The 13,072-nt window shown below is 34.5% G+C and overlaps 1 protein-coding gene across 3 annotated transcripts; it reads right to left on the bottom strand.

The window, feature by feature from the left end:
• Positions 1-131: 131 nt before the first annotated feature.
• On the bottom strand, positions 132-7,948 carry LOC135608807 (GATA transcription factor 26-like). Of its 3 annotated transcripts, XM_065101866.1 has the most exons (9): positions 7,674-7,948; positions 5,013-5,378; positions 2,830-3,141; positions 2,721-2,748; positions 2,474-2,546; positions 2,254-2,357; positions 1,986-2,172; positions 1,838-1,895; positions 132-864 (listed from the first exon to the last, which is right to left on the bottom strand). In XM_065101866.1, the coding sequence occupies exons 1-9, from the start codon at positions 7,738-7,740 to the stop codon at positions 476-478; spliced, it is 1,584 nt and encodes a 527-aa protein (XP_064957938.1). In that variant the 5' UTR covers positions 7,741-7,948; the 3' UTR covers positions 132-475. The 3 variants fall into 3 exon arrangements, with proteins under 3 accessions (XP_064957938.1, XP_064957925.1, XP_064957932.1); XM_065101853.1 differs by having other exon boundaries at positions 2,721-3,141; positions 7,674-7,946; XM_065101860.1 differs by having other exon boundaries at positions 2,721-3,141; positions 7,242-7,944.
• Between the last annotated feature and the right edge of the window lie 5,124 nt (positions 7,949-13,072).

The following is a 13,072-nucleotide window of genomic DNA, read 5'->3' on the forward strand; positions in this document are numbered from 1 at the left end:
ACAAGTAGCACCGGTGAAGAGTAGAGGTTTAAAGCACCTATATACAACAATCAATGTCGAATGCTTGAACAAACATTATAGGCTTAGATAGTAGCACAAGACTGGCAAAAGTTGGGAAGAGAACAACAAGATGAACAAAGTAATCAAAGCTCAGTGTATGGTGATGAGCACTCCTTTTTCAATGGCAATACATATAAACTCTGCAACTCCATCCTTTTACTCTTTATACAAACACCTATTTCACTCAGTTATATTACAACTTTCTTGCAAGGCTATACAAGAAACAAAGCAGACCCAGCCAGTTCAAAGCTAAATGTCAGTTTTCAGCATACTTGAAAAAAAAATAAAAGTAGACTGAAATGTTTTATAGGAAAATAAAAGGAGCAAGACTTTGACACCCATCATTCAAGCATTAGTCCCTTGCATCAAAGGGAAATGAGCGATTCGGATATACTAATCTGTTATCGGTGCTTAATTATTTACCGCAGAAACTTGAAGATGGGTGGTAAGAAGCTTCAAGTCCACTCTCAGCTGGGGAATCATTTTGGTTTATAATTTGTCTCCAAGGATGGTACAGGAGTTCTGCTTCAGGAAATGACGCACTGGATGGCATATCCAGGAGCAAGTCATCGTCTGAGCTGTCAGCGATGAACTGTTTTGGGGCTAGCGAGTAGCTCCTATCAGCAGCAGTAGCAAAAATCTTTCTTGAATAGATGCAAGCCGCTTCATGGTCTACAAAGTCTTCTGTGTCATCAGTTACTTTGGAAACAACACTAGATTCTAGCTGATTTGAACATCCTGAAGGAGGATTCATGCCCCCAGACCTGCACACTCTTTTAGGGCTTCTCATGCTGCTCTTCTGCTCTGAAATCCACAGCACAACCACCAATTATGTTAGGAGGGACAAGTTCCTTATTGAATTTTCAACTACCTATACAAAGTACTCAATATTTACATCTGGAAAACTTTAGACAGTCAGTTTTTGTAATTTCCAATCAAGGTGGAATATTCCTCTTTTGAAGTGCCAAATATGATATCTTAAATAGACCCATATTGGAAGCGGCAGGTGTTATGATCTAGTCCTAGAAATGTCTGGTACTAATACCACAGGTATTTTTGGGTCATGTGGTTTGAGGTCCATTATATCCAATTCCATGCAGAACATGATTTGAACTTAAACATTTTAGGCCATATGGCTTTAGGCTCATACAACTTAAGTCATCGGTCAGTAGGTCTTCCAGACCAAGTTATGACAACCAAAGTACAAAACAATATTTTTTCCAGGAAGATATTTGCGTCCTCGATGCCTAAACTTGATAATAACAAGAAAATGCCATCAGAAATTTGACAACATGATTACGAGTATGTGCCTATCATAGTTAAGTGTTCCAGATTCCCCTCAAAATATTCTACTGTAAGAATGTGGAACAAGTTCTAGAAGTACTAAGTATAATTATTTCGTTTAACTTCACACATAACTTAGGATATCTTAGCAAATAAAGTAATAATTTGTCAATACTAGAGCGACAATGAATAGGCCCAACAGTAGTAACTATCGTTTTCGTGAATTAAAACCACATTTTAGATAATTTAAATATTTGTTTGTATAACACCCATGATGTACATCAGGGGTGACGAATTCCAAGAAAATAGAAAGAAAAGATACTGATGGTTAGAATTGACCATGGTTAACAGAAGAATGAAAATGCATAAGAAAATTAATATCCCTATTTCAACATGCTTTTATCTAATCAGTGGAAATATTGAAGACTCAGAGCTGGATAGTTCTGATTTTGCCTCTCACAAATCCTTTTGTGAGAAGCCAAATTGGAATTACCAGGAAGGAGTTGTCTATTTAGCTTTCCATTTCCTCTTTTCTTGTTTGAGGATGAACCCTACAGCAAATGAGATATCAATCAGAACTTACGACTCAAACAGCTTGATTTTACTCCAAAGGCATAGCTCGTATGGACCATTCTTTTTACCTTTATGTCTTGGTAGAACTCTGACCATTGAAGGTTTGTGCTATTTAGTAATGCAAGCCTTTCCACAGTCCTACACTCTTCAGCATTTGCTCCTGAAAATGAGAGATCAAGAACTCCTTCTTGGAACAGTTGCTGAAAGCAAGATAATGTGTCCAAGAACTGAGGACTTGTGAACATGCTTTTGAGGCTGCCAAATCAGCAAGAAGATAGTGTGAGGACTGGATAGCAACTTTATATTACTAAACAAAATTACTGAAATGCAACAAACCTTTCAGGGGGGTTGGCAGCATCTGTAGATGGTAAATATTTCATCAATCGTTGTTGTTCTTCATATGTCAGATATTTCATGAAGACCTCAAAGTTAATGAAAACCTACCAAGGTGATATTGTCAAATCAAATCTCAGCTTTGCAGACTACATCACAAACACATAGCATAGTGTAATGCACTTATATAGCCACTAAAAGACATAGTGAACTATAGTCTTACATTTAAATCAGCATAACTCAGGCAAGAATTCCAATTTTGCAGGTTATTTAACTTTTCGTTCAATATTAAATCCCTGCAAAGGACAGACAAAATATGGGACTTCAAAATTTCAATCAAGATAATTTTGCTACCAAAAGGTGGGCTTTGTAAAGAATAATCTTCTGGTTTCAATGAGTCTATGCCTGAAGAGCATCATTCAGATATGAGCATATACATTTCTTTTTCAAAAATGTATGCAGGAAATTACCTTTTTGGATTTTCCTGGGTTACTGGTGCTGTAGACTTCGTTGGGTCAGTACCAGAATTCAGATAACTTCTTTTTTTGCTTTTAGTATTTACAGATAAGGATGCTGAACCTGAGAAATCTTCATTGGTAATGCATGATTTATATACTGGAAATGAGCTGGCTTCTGATTCCTCCTCAACTGATTTTGAATTTGGATGTCTAATGAGTACACCTCCATACCCGATCTCAAAAGAACCAAGTGGAGTTCCACTTTCATAAAGCAAATCATCATCTGAGGTTCTGGACAGGTTAGAAGACTGCTCTTCATGCAATATAGAATACAGATCCTTCGTGAGCTTTTCAACAGAAGGTTTTGGGCGAGTTGTAAATGTCCTCTTCTTAGATGGCACTAATGAATGCTCTACATTGGACTGAACTGAACCTGAGAAGCAAAAAGAAAAACTATTAGATGAAAATAAATATATATTGGTGACAAGTTAGAGCCTAATGTAACTACAATAAGAAGCTTCAAAAGATGGATGCCCATAGCTGGAACTGACACAGTATTGTTGATCATTAAGTTCACCCTCATATAGATCAGCACATACTATAGTATAAGAAGTACAAAAAGGGTACAAAATTGTATGAATGAGAAAGAAAAAAAGTACACATTTCAGTCACATTTATCTATCACATACTAACAAAAAGAATATGAATGCCATATTTAATAAAGCAAACAAAGTATCGTAAGACTGCAACGGAGGCATACTTGTGAAGTCCGAGGCTTGAAACTCGGATTATTTTGTTTTTCCCGAAAATAAGAAACTTCAAACTAAGAAGAAGAAAAGCCAGCTATTATATGAACCTAGTATACATCTTTGAGAATTGCTAATAAGAAAAAAATATGGAAATTCATTAAAAATTTTGAATAGGGATACACAATACTCAGATGCTGTGAATTTATCGTAGTGTTTTGTCGGGTTATTTATAATAGGTCTTCCCTTAGAACACTGACACCAGAATAAATTGCATGTGACAACCTCAGTTATCTCTAAATGCAGAGTGTCTGATTGCATGAGGACACATAGGAAAAATGACAATGATATTCAGAAGAGGTGGAGCCAAGAGGATCTCAGCCTCTCCATTAATATACTAGTGATAACTAGTTCTCGTCCGAAAATATTCACTGGTAAAAGAAAACATGATTAGCATCATAGCTAATTCCTGAAGCATATTAATTGATTAGCTACAGATTGTTCTACCACTTTCTGATTGCTTGTCAGCAAATGAACAATATATTCATAGCTATTGTTATGATAGCGATAATCAATCATAGTCCAATTAGGAAAAAAATTCATATATAGTTCTTCAATTCATAAATCAAACTACTAGTTCTAGAACATCGAAGTTCATCTTCAAATGCACAATGGGCTTAACATTTGAATTTTGGGTAGAAGAAAGAAATGCATGTTCCAATATCTTTTGAGGAAAAGAATTGTAAATGTGTTCATATATTTCCAAAAGGCCGAGATGCTGAATAACTTGAATCTGGCACCACAAATGCACAAGGGGAAGTAGATGCACTTTATAAATCTATACTGATTCCAAAATCAGAAGTATCTCTACTCATTTTCATTCAATGCTAGTTATATTTCTTTTCATATAATATCTTTCTGTGGAGTAGCTAAATATTCAGTTCTAAGGAAAGAAAAAAAACTGTGTATCTAATTTACTTTTCCAGATTTGTAAATGAAAGAAAAACTTGGAATCAAAACAGATATGCAGGGGTAGGCATCTGATTGACAAAAGAAGCTCTTTCATTTACCACATGCCTCATCCAAAGAGAAATTCCAAAGTCCAATTATCTGGAAAATGATGGAAAATGGCAGCAACTGAAATACACAAAGTACAGAGCAAATATGACATTAGTGACACATACATCAGATGGATTATTGGCTAAGATATATGTCAAATTTGTGTTATAAGAGTGAATAGTCAGAAAATTAGTATTCGGGTCAGCAAAATCCTATCTGCATATGACTTCAATGATTGCTGACGTACCTCAAGTTGGACTAGGTAAATTTAGAATTTGTTCCCAGAGAAGTAAAAAAGTGAAAACTAAAACCCTGTTTCTGAATAGACTGTCTCGAGGTTAATAGGATAGTATCATTCTTCGAGTAAGTACAAATTCTGCATTTCCACTCAAGAATGATAAAATATGAAAAATAAAACCAATGCAATCAGTCATTCAAATAGTAAGGTATTGTCTAAGGTTTTTTCTGAGGTTTACAATTAAATGGAAAGGATAATAACCTGTTATATCACTTGCATCAGTGGTCCCAAAATGTACACAGCTTTCTGAACCAGATATAGCAGACTCAGAACTGGATCGATTGCTCACATCTCCTTCAACGATCTTAAGGAAGTTCTGGTCATAATACTGAATTTCACATTCATTTTCCAGTGTACTTTTACTTTGTTTGTTCTTTTGCAACTTATGCTCTTTGGATTTAGAGGATATACTTTTGATTTTTGAAACTTTTAACTCATCTGAATTAAAAAATTCACGAGCATGCAGTGGTACGTAGTTTGTCAATGAACCCTTTGTTCTCCACCTGGAACCACATGCGTTGCATAAAACTGGCTTTTCAGGTGGTCCATTCCGCCAGAGAGGGGTACCTATTCAACAGAAGATTCAGCAACCATATGATTCCTTAGAAACAAAATTCTTATAGATCACATCTGTCAATAGAACAGTGGCACACAAATGTAGATTATCAACTAAAACAAGTCTTCTTCCTTTCAAACAAAATTGGTAAGCTTATGAATGAAAATAAAGATGACAACAGAATTATGTTATCAAGTAAAAAAAAACCCATTCCCATGAAAAGGCAAATGTGAGTTCGAGAGTAACTGAAATAGGAAACCAAGAATTAGATTGCAATCTGTACTTCAAAAAACCAAATGCTTGTGAGACCCTCTCAAGTAACTATTTCCTTGGCCTAGTATGTAATTTCTATCCAACGCCATGTTATTTGAATTGTAACTAAAATCTGACTCTGAAGTTTGATTGACTATCTCTTTGGATAATGTTTATACAATAAATAGAGAACAAAAGAAATTTGTAAATCAATATATATCTTGCATAATCTATAGACAATGTGATTAGCAAAGTCTTATTGAAAAACAAATGAAACAAACAGCCTTATGGATAATGCCAATGGAAATCCCTAATTTTGGGTTTCAAATTCCAAAAAGTCATCCTGGCAATGGGTGCTCCAAAGGAAAAAATATTATAGAATAAAAGAGAATGGAACAACAAATACCATTTGCTACTTGAAACAAGTGAATGCTTGTAAATTGCACATGAGATTTTCAGGGATTCATCAATAGAAGGATAGCTTAGTTTTGAGCATCATAGAACATTGCCAACGACAGAATAGCCATTCGCCATAACTTTTAAGTAATGAGCATTGAGGCTGAAAAATTGGTTTTCCAAGAAGACAGTAGTACTACATGAGATCCTATTTGAGGAAGAGTATGGAGCGAGAATACAAAACTAGAAATTCACCAACTCTCCTGTAAGATCTACATGTAAGTTTTTCTCCTTATAATTACATTCTATCAAAGTTCTGTATAACTAAAAACATAAAACTCTAATTTTATTTTGCAATACACCCGAAGTTTAAATGTCCATCAACAAAAGGCCTACTAGAAAACACTAAGTCCAAAAAGCTTGCTACTAGATCTCCCACTGATGATCAATGAGTAATCACTTTGTTATGAAACCTATGCTGCCAATGGAAAAGGTAAATAATCTCATCCTATCAAATCCAATGGACAAATTATATCGTTGTAAATTAAACCTTCTCCACCAGTTCCTGAACTAGAGGCAGGTAAAACACCAAGGGAAACCATTCTAAACAAGTGGATCCATGTTCTCTTGCTGGCTACAAAAACAGGGAGAAGGAAACACATATCCTTTGCAAATTCGTGATTCCTTCTGAAGTTCACTGCAATTTCTCAAAAAATTCTGACATAGCAACTGCTTAAAGTCCCTTTTTTTTTTTTGCCAGAATTATCGGGATGCTTCTTAATAAGCAATTTGGATCACATACTACAAAGATATGCAAGCCTCAATTGTGGCTCACTAACGATAAAACCAGAGGCGAATCTTAATTAAGATGAAACACAGTCTTCGACCGAATTCATTTGGTGATATCACGCAGGATGAAGTCGGTCCTTTACCCACCTAACTGAGCAAAAGCACAGAGCAAGAGGTATACGCAGAACGAACCAGAAAGAAGTAGCCAATAACCAATCGATTCCAGAACGATTGCATTAAGCCTTTGCATCACAAAATGATGCCCTCGTTAGAAAATTAACGGGAAGAAGAAAATTAATGTGTCCCAGAACGACTTGTTAACCTGAGGAAATTAAACCGTCGAAAAAGAACCTAAAAGAAGCAGACGAGTGGCAGAAACTAATCAGAGAAGCAAGACAGAGATCCAGAACGGGTCATAAACATGAACAAGTGCTCACTTGTAACTCCACAATGGCGGCAAGGTCCTTGCTTTCCCATATGTACCACTCCTTTCCTCTCCTCTCCTCCCCTCCTTTCGATCCCAGGAGGGATCAAGCGCAAAATCGAGAGCTAGAAAAATCAAGAAAAAAAAAGAAGGAAAGAACTGTTTTTTATGTGAGAATTTGGTGCTAAAATTAGAAAGAGTTCCGTGACATCTTCTTGCGCCCCTTCAAACAAATATCATCGAGTCCTCAAAGACTCGGAACAAAGTCACAGCAAGCACAGCCCTCCTTTCGATAAGCACCAACATAAAGCTACACCAATTCTTCTATCCAGTCCAAGAAGACCAGAGAGGGAAAAGGAAAGGAAGGAAAGGAAGAGGAGGGGGGGGCGAGGGGAGAAAGAGAGAGAATGGAAGACCGGAGAGGGACCAAGAGAAAGAAATTTACAGGGTGAGATGGGCTTGTAGGTTGGAATCTGTACAATCCAATGGGAAGGAGGAGTCCATTGCTGCATAGAGTTAAATGGTGGGGGAAAAAAAAAAGGAGCGGAGGTGAATAGGGAAGGAAGAGGGAGACCTCCTTTTCTTCCTTGCCTTGCTTTTTCTACACGTCCACTGTGGATTGGTTTCTATGGGTGTCAAGTAAATGACCAACTCAAATGCTAACCACACCATGCTATGATGCCCTGTGAATAGGAAGGAAGAGGAGAGGAGGCCCTCCTTTTCTTCCTTGCCTTTGCTCTTTCTATTTGTCTACTATGGTGGATTGGTTTCTGTGGGTGTTGAGCATATGACTTTTAACCACACCAAAATTTGTCTGCATTAGGTTGCTTATAGTGTCATGTACATCATGTTTATTATTATTTTTATTATGAAAAGAGAGAGTGAGTTATCCTCTGTGATGTATTTTGGGGAGAAGGGTTTACTAATTTGCTATTTGATTTGACCATGGACTTTTTCTCAGGGAGAGAGGATCCTAAAAGCCACCCCTCCCTCCCTAACCAAAACCAATTTGGTGGGAATGTTGTGGTCAAGATCTCAAGAGGAAAAGGAGATGATGCTTCTTGAATCTAAACCTTTTGATCAAGCACATAATTGTAAGCTATTGGAGTAAGAAGCAATAGTTTAGAGCTGAGTTGAGGCTTTTTAACTTGGTTTAAGCTTGAACTCAAATCATCTTGATTTAAGTTTTTTAAATATAATTGTAGTAAAGAAGTCTCCCAATAGGCTTAGTCAAACTTGGGTTTCAGACAAGCTCATGTTGGGTCAACCACAAGAATGATTGAAGAGTATTAGAATGTTATTTTATCTAAATATAACATGCAATGCACAAGTCAGTGCATTATTGATATCTTTATTGAGCAAATAATTGCTGGAAAAATATGGCATAAGTATGCAAATAATTTAATCACCATCCCATCTCAAACAAGCAAATGATGCAAGTTAGATAGATGTTCCATCCAAAATTTACTTGCTCATGAAAGAAATCAAATGTTTTGGAACATTATTGAGGTTTCCATCCTGGTGTATCTAAATTTGAGAAAGAAGAAATATTTGGAATATATATAAAGGAAAAATACAAAGAACCTAGAAAATTTAAAAAGGAGCAGCCAAACATAAAACAAGAAGATATTTGAGTGGGATTCATTAAGAAATGTGTTAGAGAAAAATATTCATGTTGGAATTGATTGGGAAATGGCAATTCAACAATAGCATCAAATCTACAAATGCAATGACCAGCAATTGAATCCAAAACCCAACTTGCAATAAATATGTTCCTTAAACTATTAGATATATTATAATTATATGGATGTGTATGATTATTGTTTGTCAATTATATCTAGCATGGGCTGATCTCAGAATGATGGCATTTGATGTATTTGGTTATTAACATTAAAAACTAATCAAGACAGCATTTATCACCTCCAAGCATCTGATTTCAAGTAATAAAATTAAGAGGATTCCAAGGTCTTGCCTTTCCCAGAGAAGGGGAAGAGGAAAAACCCTTTGTCATGCTTCTTAAACAAATAATAACACACAACAATTCCATTCTTCCCAAATCTTTTGTTTACAAAAGATGGAGAATTATTTTTGTTTATAGTAAGTCACATCTTCTCAACTGCAATTCTAATTGGTATCAGATTCCTATCAGTAATTGCCAAATATCCCAGACTTATCTGCAAAGAATAAAGATCACAATAAACAGGATATTCCAACTCCCGAGTAAACATATGTAAAAAATGGAAGCTTCTCCTTGAGTATACCCATCACTTTGTCATCCACCCTCCAACTTTTTCTTATGCTAAGCCTCTTCACCAACTGGTTGTTGACACAATGAGCAAAAGGTTGTGATAGATTATATATTATTATTATTATTATAAAGGCTATGGATATATATGTTGACATCATGACATGTGACCATAATTTTCTATTACATATTTGTAGAAGAATGGTATGGATATTTGACTTGGGTTGCATTTTTGGGTGGTCTTAATTAAGAATTTTAACAAGTGAAGTACTCATTAGTTTCACCAAACCATTTTGGTATTTTTATTTTTAATTTACAGTCATCTTAAACTCGATTAAAGAGTTGACATCTTCCGTTAATGGTGACAATTCTTGATCCATACTGCAATTAATGAGGATGACATCTTCTAACTTCTGAGGCAAATAGAACAGAAGAGAAGTTATCTCAGCTTTTACTTCATGATGGCTGTGTATGGGTAGAGATATACTCTTTTATGTTCTATTCAGCTGTTCTTTAGGGATGTTTTTAGAATTTTTATGTTGGATTCATAAATGGAAATGGGATCAAAATTCTACTTTTTTCCTTCAAAAAATTAGACAATTATTATTTTTTAATAATACTAATAATCAAGATAAACATCTAAGGTAAAAAGTAGCATGATGTTTGTTTGAACTCTTTAATTGTTGTAGAGTAGAATAGTCTACCATTTCTTCTCTTGCATCTGAGGGTCCCAAAGTCACTAGGCTTGACCATGAGCAGATAAACCCTGATAGCTTGAAAGGTTCAACTAGCATTTACTTGTCTAACTCTCTAGAGACTTGATGGAGTTCCTTACCTATGAAGTATTCATCAGGAAATTATGATTGGTCCTAACAACACAATGTTTTGTGATATGGACTGCATGATTCCTCCCCAAAGCTCTTGACTGGACCACAAAAGAAAAAGAAGGTAAGGAAGTGTTCCTGAATGGAAAGCACTATTCTGTGAGAGCTGCCTCAAATTAGTGGTGGGTTGTATGCCAAACACTCAAAGAATTATATGGCAAAGCACTATGAAGGCTTCCATGGCTGCCCAAGCAAAACTGAAGAAAATGTCAACATAGAATATTTTCTTTTAGAAAGAGAAATGCATGAACTTCCTTGTTTTATAGGATAAGAAAAATTGAGAGACAGTGATTAGGATACAGGATGATAATTTTATTTGTTGATCTGAATTTACTACTATTTTAGAACTTAAGCTGATTGTTTTTAACTTGTTTTTCTCCTTGAGCATTCTTATCACTGCCAACCAATGACACACAATTTTGTCTCCATCTTCCTTGTTTCTCACACTTCTTATGTAATTTGGTGGAGTTATTGCAACTTGAGAGTGATGGATGGAACATATGACGTGAAGGCATTTATGTGCTAAAGCAAAATCGAAGGAAAGCTCAATATAGATTTTATCAAAGAATAAATTTCCCTTGTTTTATGGGGTAAGAAATTTGAGAGGGAAATTAGGGAGAGAGTGATGATGGTTCCATAGATCTTTTTCATAGAAATTTAGCTCATACTTTTTTCCCTTGTTTTTCTCCTTTCGGGCATTCTTGTCTTTGCACCAAAATAAATAAATAAATAAAAGAAGTTCCAATCCATCTTCTTGTTTCTCTCACCTATGCAATTTGGAGTTGTTGCAACTTGAGAGTGATGGGTTTTATGTCAAATAATGGAATCATTATATGCCATGAAGGCCTTTATGTCTGCTAAAGTAAAATTGAAGAAAAGGGTTAAAATATACATTTTTTAAAAAAGATTAAACTTCCCTTATTTTATAGGATGAAAATTTTGATTAAAAAAAATCAGGGAAAGAGTGATGATAATTCTTTTATGCTTATATAAAATCACTACTATTTTATGCTTAGCTCATATTTCTTGTTTTCATCCTTTTGAGCATTCTTGTCACTGCAAAATCCTTACTAGAAGAAGTTTCTCTCCATCTTCTTCTGTCTCTAACTTTGTATGTAACTTGGTGGTTTTGTTGCAACTTGAGAGTGATGGGTTGTCTGCCAAATAATGGAAGGACCAGAAAGAAAAATTAAATAAAGCTCAAAATAGAAAATTTCTTTTGTTTAAAGCATAAACTTCCCTTGTTTTATAGGATAAGAAAAATTGAGTAGAAATTCAGGGAGAAAAACAAATCAGGACACAGGACAATTGTAAAATCACCATTGTTTTAGAGAAAATGTGTAGTACATAATATCACAATTTATATAGAACTTTATCTCAACTATTTTACTTACTCTTATCCTACTGAACCATTCTTGTCACTGCCCATAGAATGAATGACAAGAGAAGTTCCTCTCCATCTTCTTGTTTCTCTCACATTTTGTGCAATGTGGTGGATTCATTGCAAGTTGATTTGGTGAAGGCATCAGGTGGGGCAGTCCATATCAAGACAAAATAGTTAAGAAAATATTGGCCATTCACTTGGGTGACTCCACCACAAGTAAGGCAACATGGCCACACACACACTGGTTCAACATTGTTTGACATTTCTACCATGGTGTCTGTTGAGGGGACTACAACAAAGTTCCATACTTACCTTGCACTCATGCAATTGGTGTTGAACTTGCTGTAATAATCTTAGACCAAATGGTGAAGATCAAAGTCATCATGTAATCATAATGAGTTTTCAAAGGATAGTAATGTTTAGTTAGACTTTCAATTAACATTCAAAAAATAAGTAATCCATGAAGATTGACAATGATATATATATATATATATATATAGGTTGTTAGATTTTGAAGGATATGTAATGTAGTTTATATATGTGATAGGTGTCTCTTAATTCTTACATGAAGGTTGTCTATATGATTGGGCAAAATGGAGCAAACCAAATTAGCATGCATCATTTCTTCTCCTCCAAATAAATGATTTTATGAAATGAAAAAATATATCATAAGTTCATTCATAGGAAAGCAAGAATTCTAAGAGAATCAATGCTCCTTTTGAACCAATATGAAAGATGTAAATGCAAGGAAGTTGACATGAAAAAGATGTGTGAGAGATGCTAATGTAGCGATAGAGGGTGAGCAGGTGTCAGCACAGAATTCATCCCTATCAATATGCTATACATAAACTTAATATGCTACACATTTATGTAACTATTGTTTGGTAAAATTATATTTTAAAAGTCTATTAAATATTTTATGACAAATTTATCCTTCTAATATTTTTTATATTTAATAAAGTGAATAAATAAAATAAATGAATACAATGTAATCTTATAAAAATTTTGTGTGGCCAAAATATATAATAAATTAAAATATCTTTATACACATAAATAAAACTAATTTTTAAAAATAAATAAAAATTTTACCTTATAGAAAATATAAATCATATTATTTTATCACTAAATCATTTTAATAATTTTAAAATTTTAGATGAAGTCATGTGATACTTTTAGAATTTAAAAATTATATTAACATCCCACGAATGTTTAAATGCTAATGCTACCTTTAGATGACATCAACATTTGAATATTTTCAATGTAATATCCGGTTCAAATATGATTTAGAAAAAAATATTAAAAATTAATTGATATTTGAAATGTGCGAACCC

This window comes from Musa acuminata, chromosome BXJ1-2, assembly GCF_036884655.1.
Source record: "Musa acuminata AAA Group cultivar baxijiao chromosome BXJ1-2, Cavendish_Baxijiao_AAA, whole genome shotgun sequence".
In the NCBI taxonomy this organism is placed as follows: domain Eukaryota; kingdom Viridiplantae; phylum Streptophyta; class Magnoliopsida; order Zingiberales; family Musaceae; genus Musa; species Musa acuminata.

Coding starts and splice junctions, on each gene's coding strand:
- LOC135608807 (XM_065101853.1), bottom strand. CDS start 7,740: ATGCAGCAATGGACTCCTCCTTCCCATTGGATTGTACAGATTCCAACC. Junction 2,547..2,720: donor ACCCAGGAAAATCCAAAAAG/GTAATTTCCTGC, acceptor TGTCCTTTGCAG/GGATTTAATATTGAACGAAA. Junction 2,358..2,473: donor TGAGTTATGCTGATTTAAAT/GTAAGACTATAG, acceptor TCACCTTGGTAG/GTTTTCATTAACTTTGAGGT.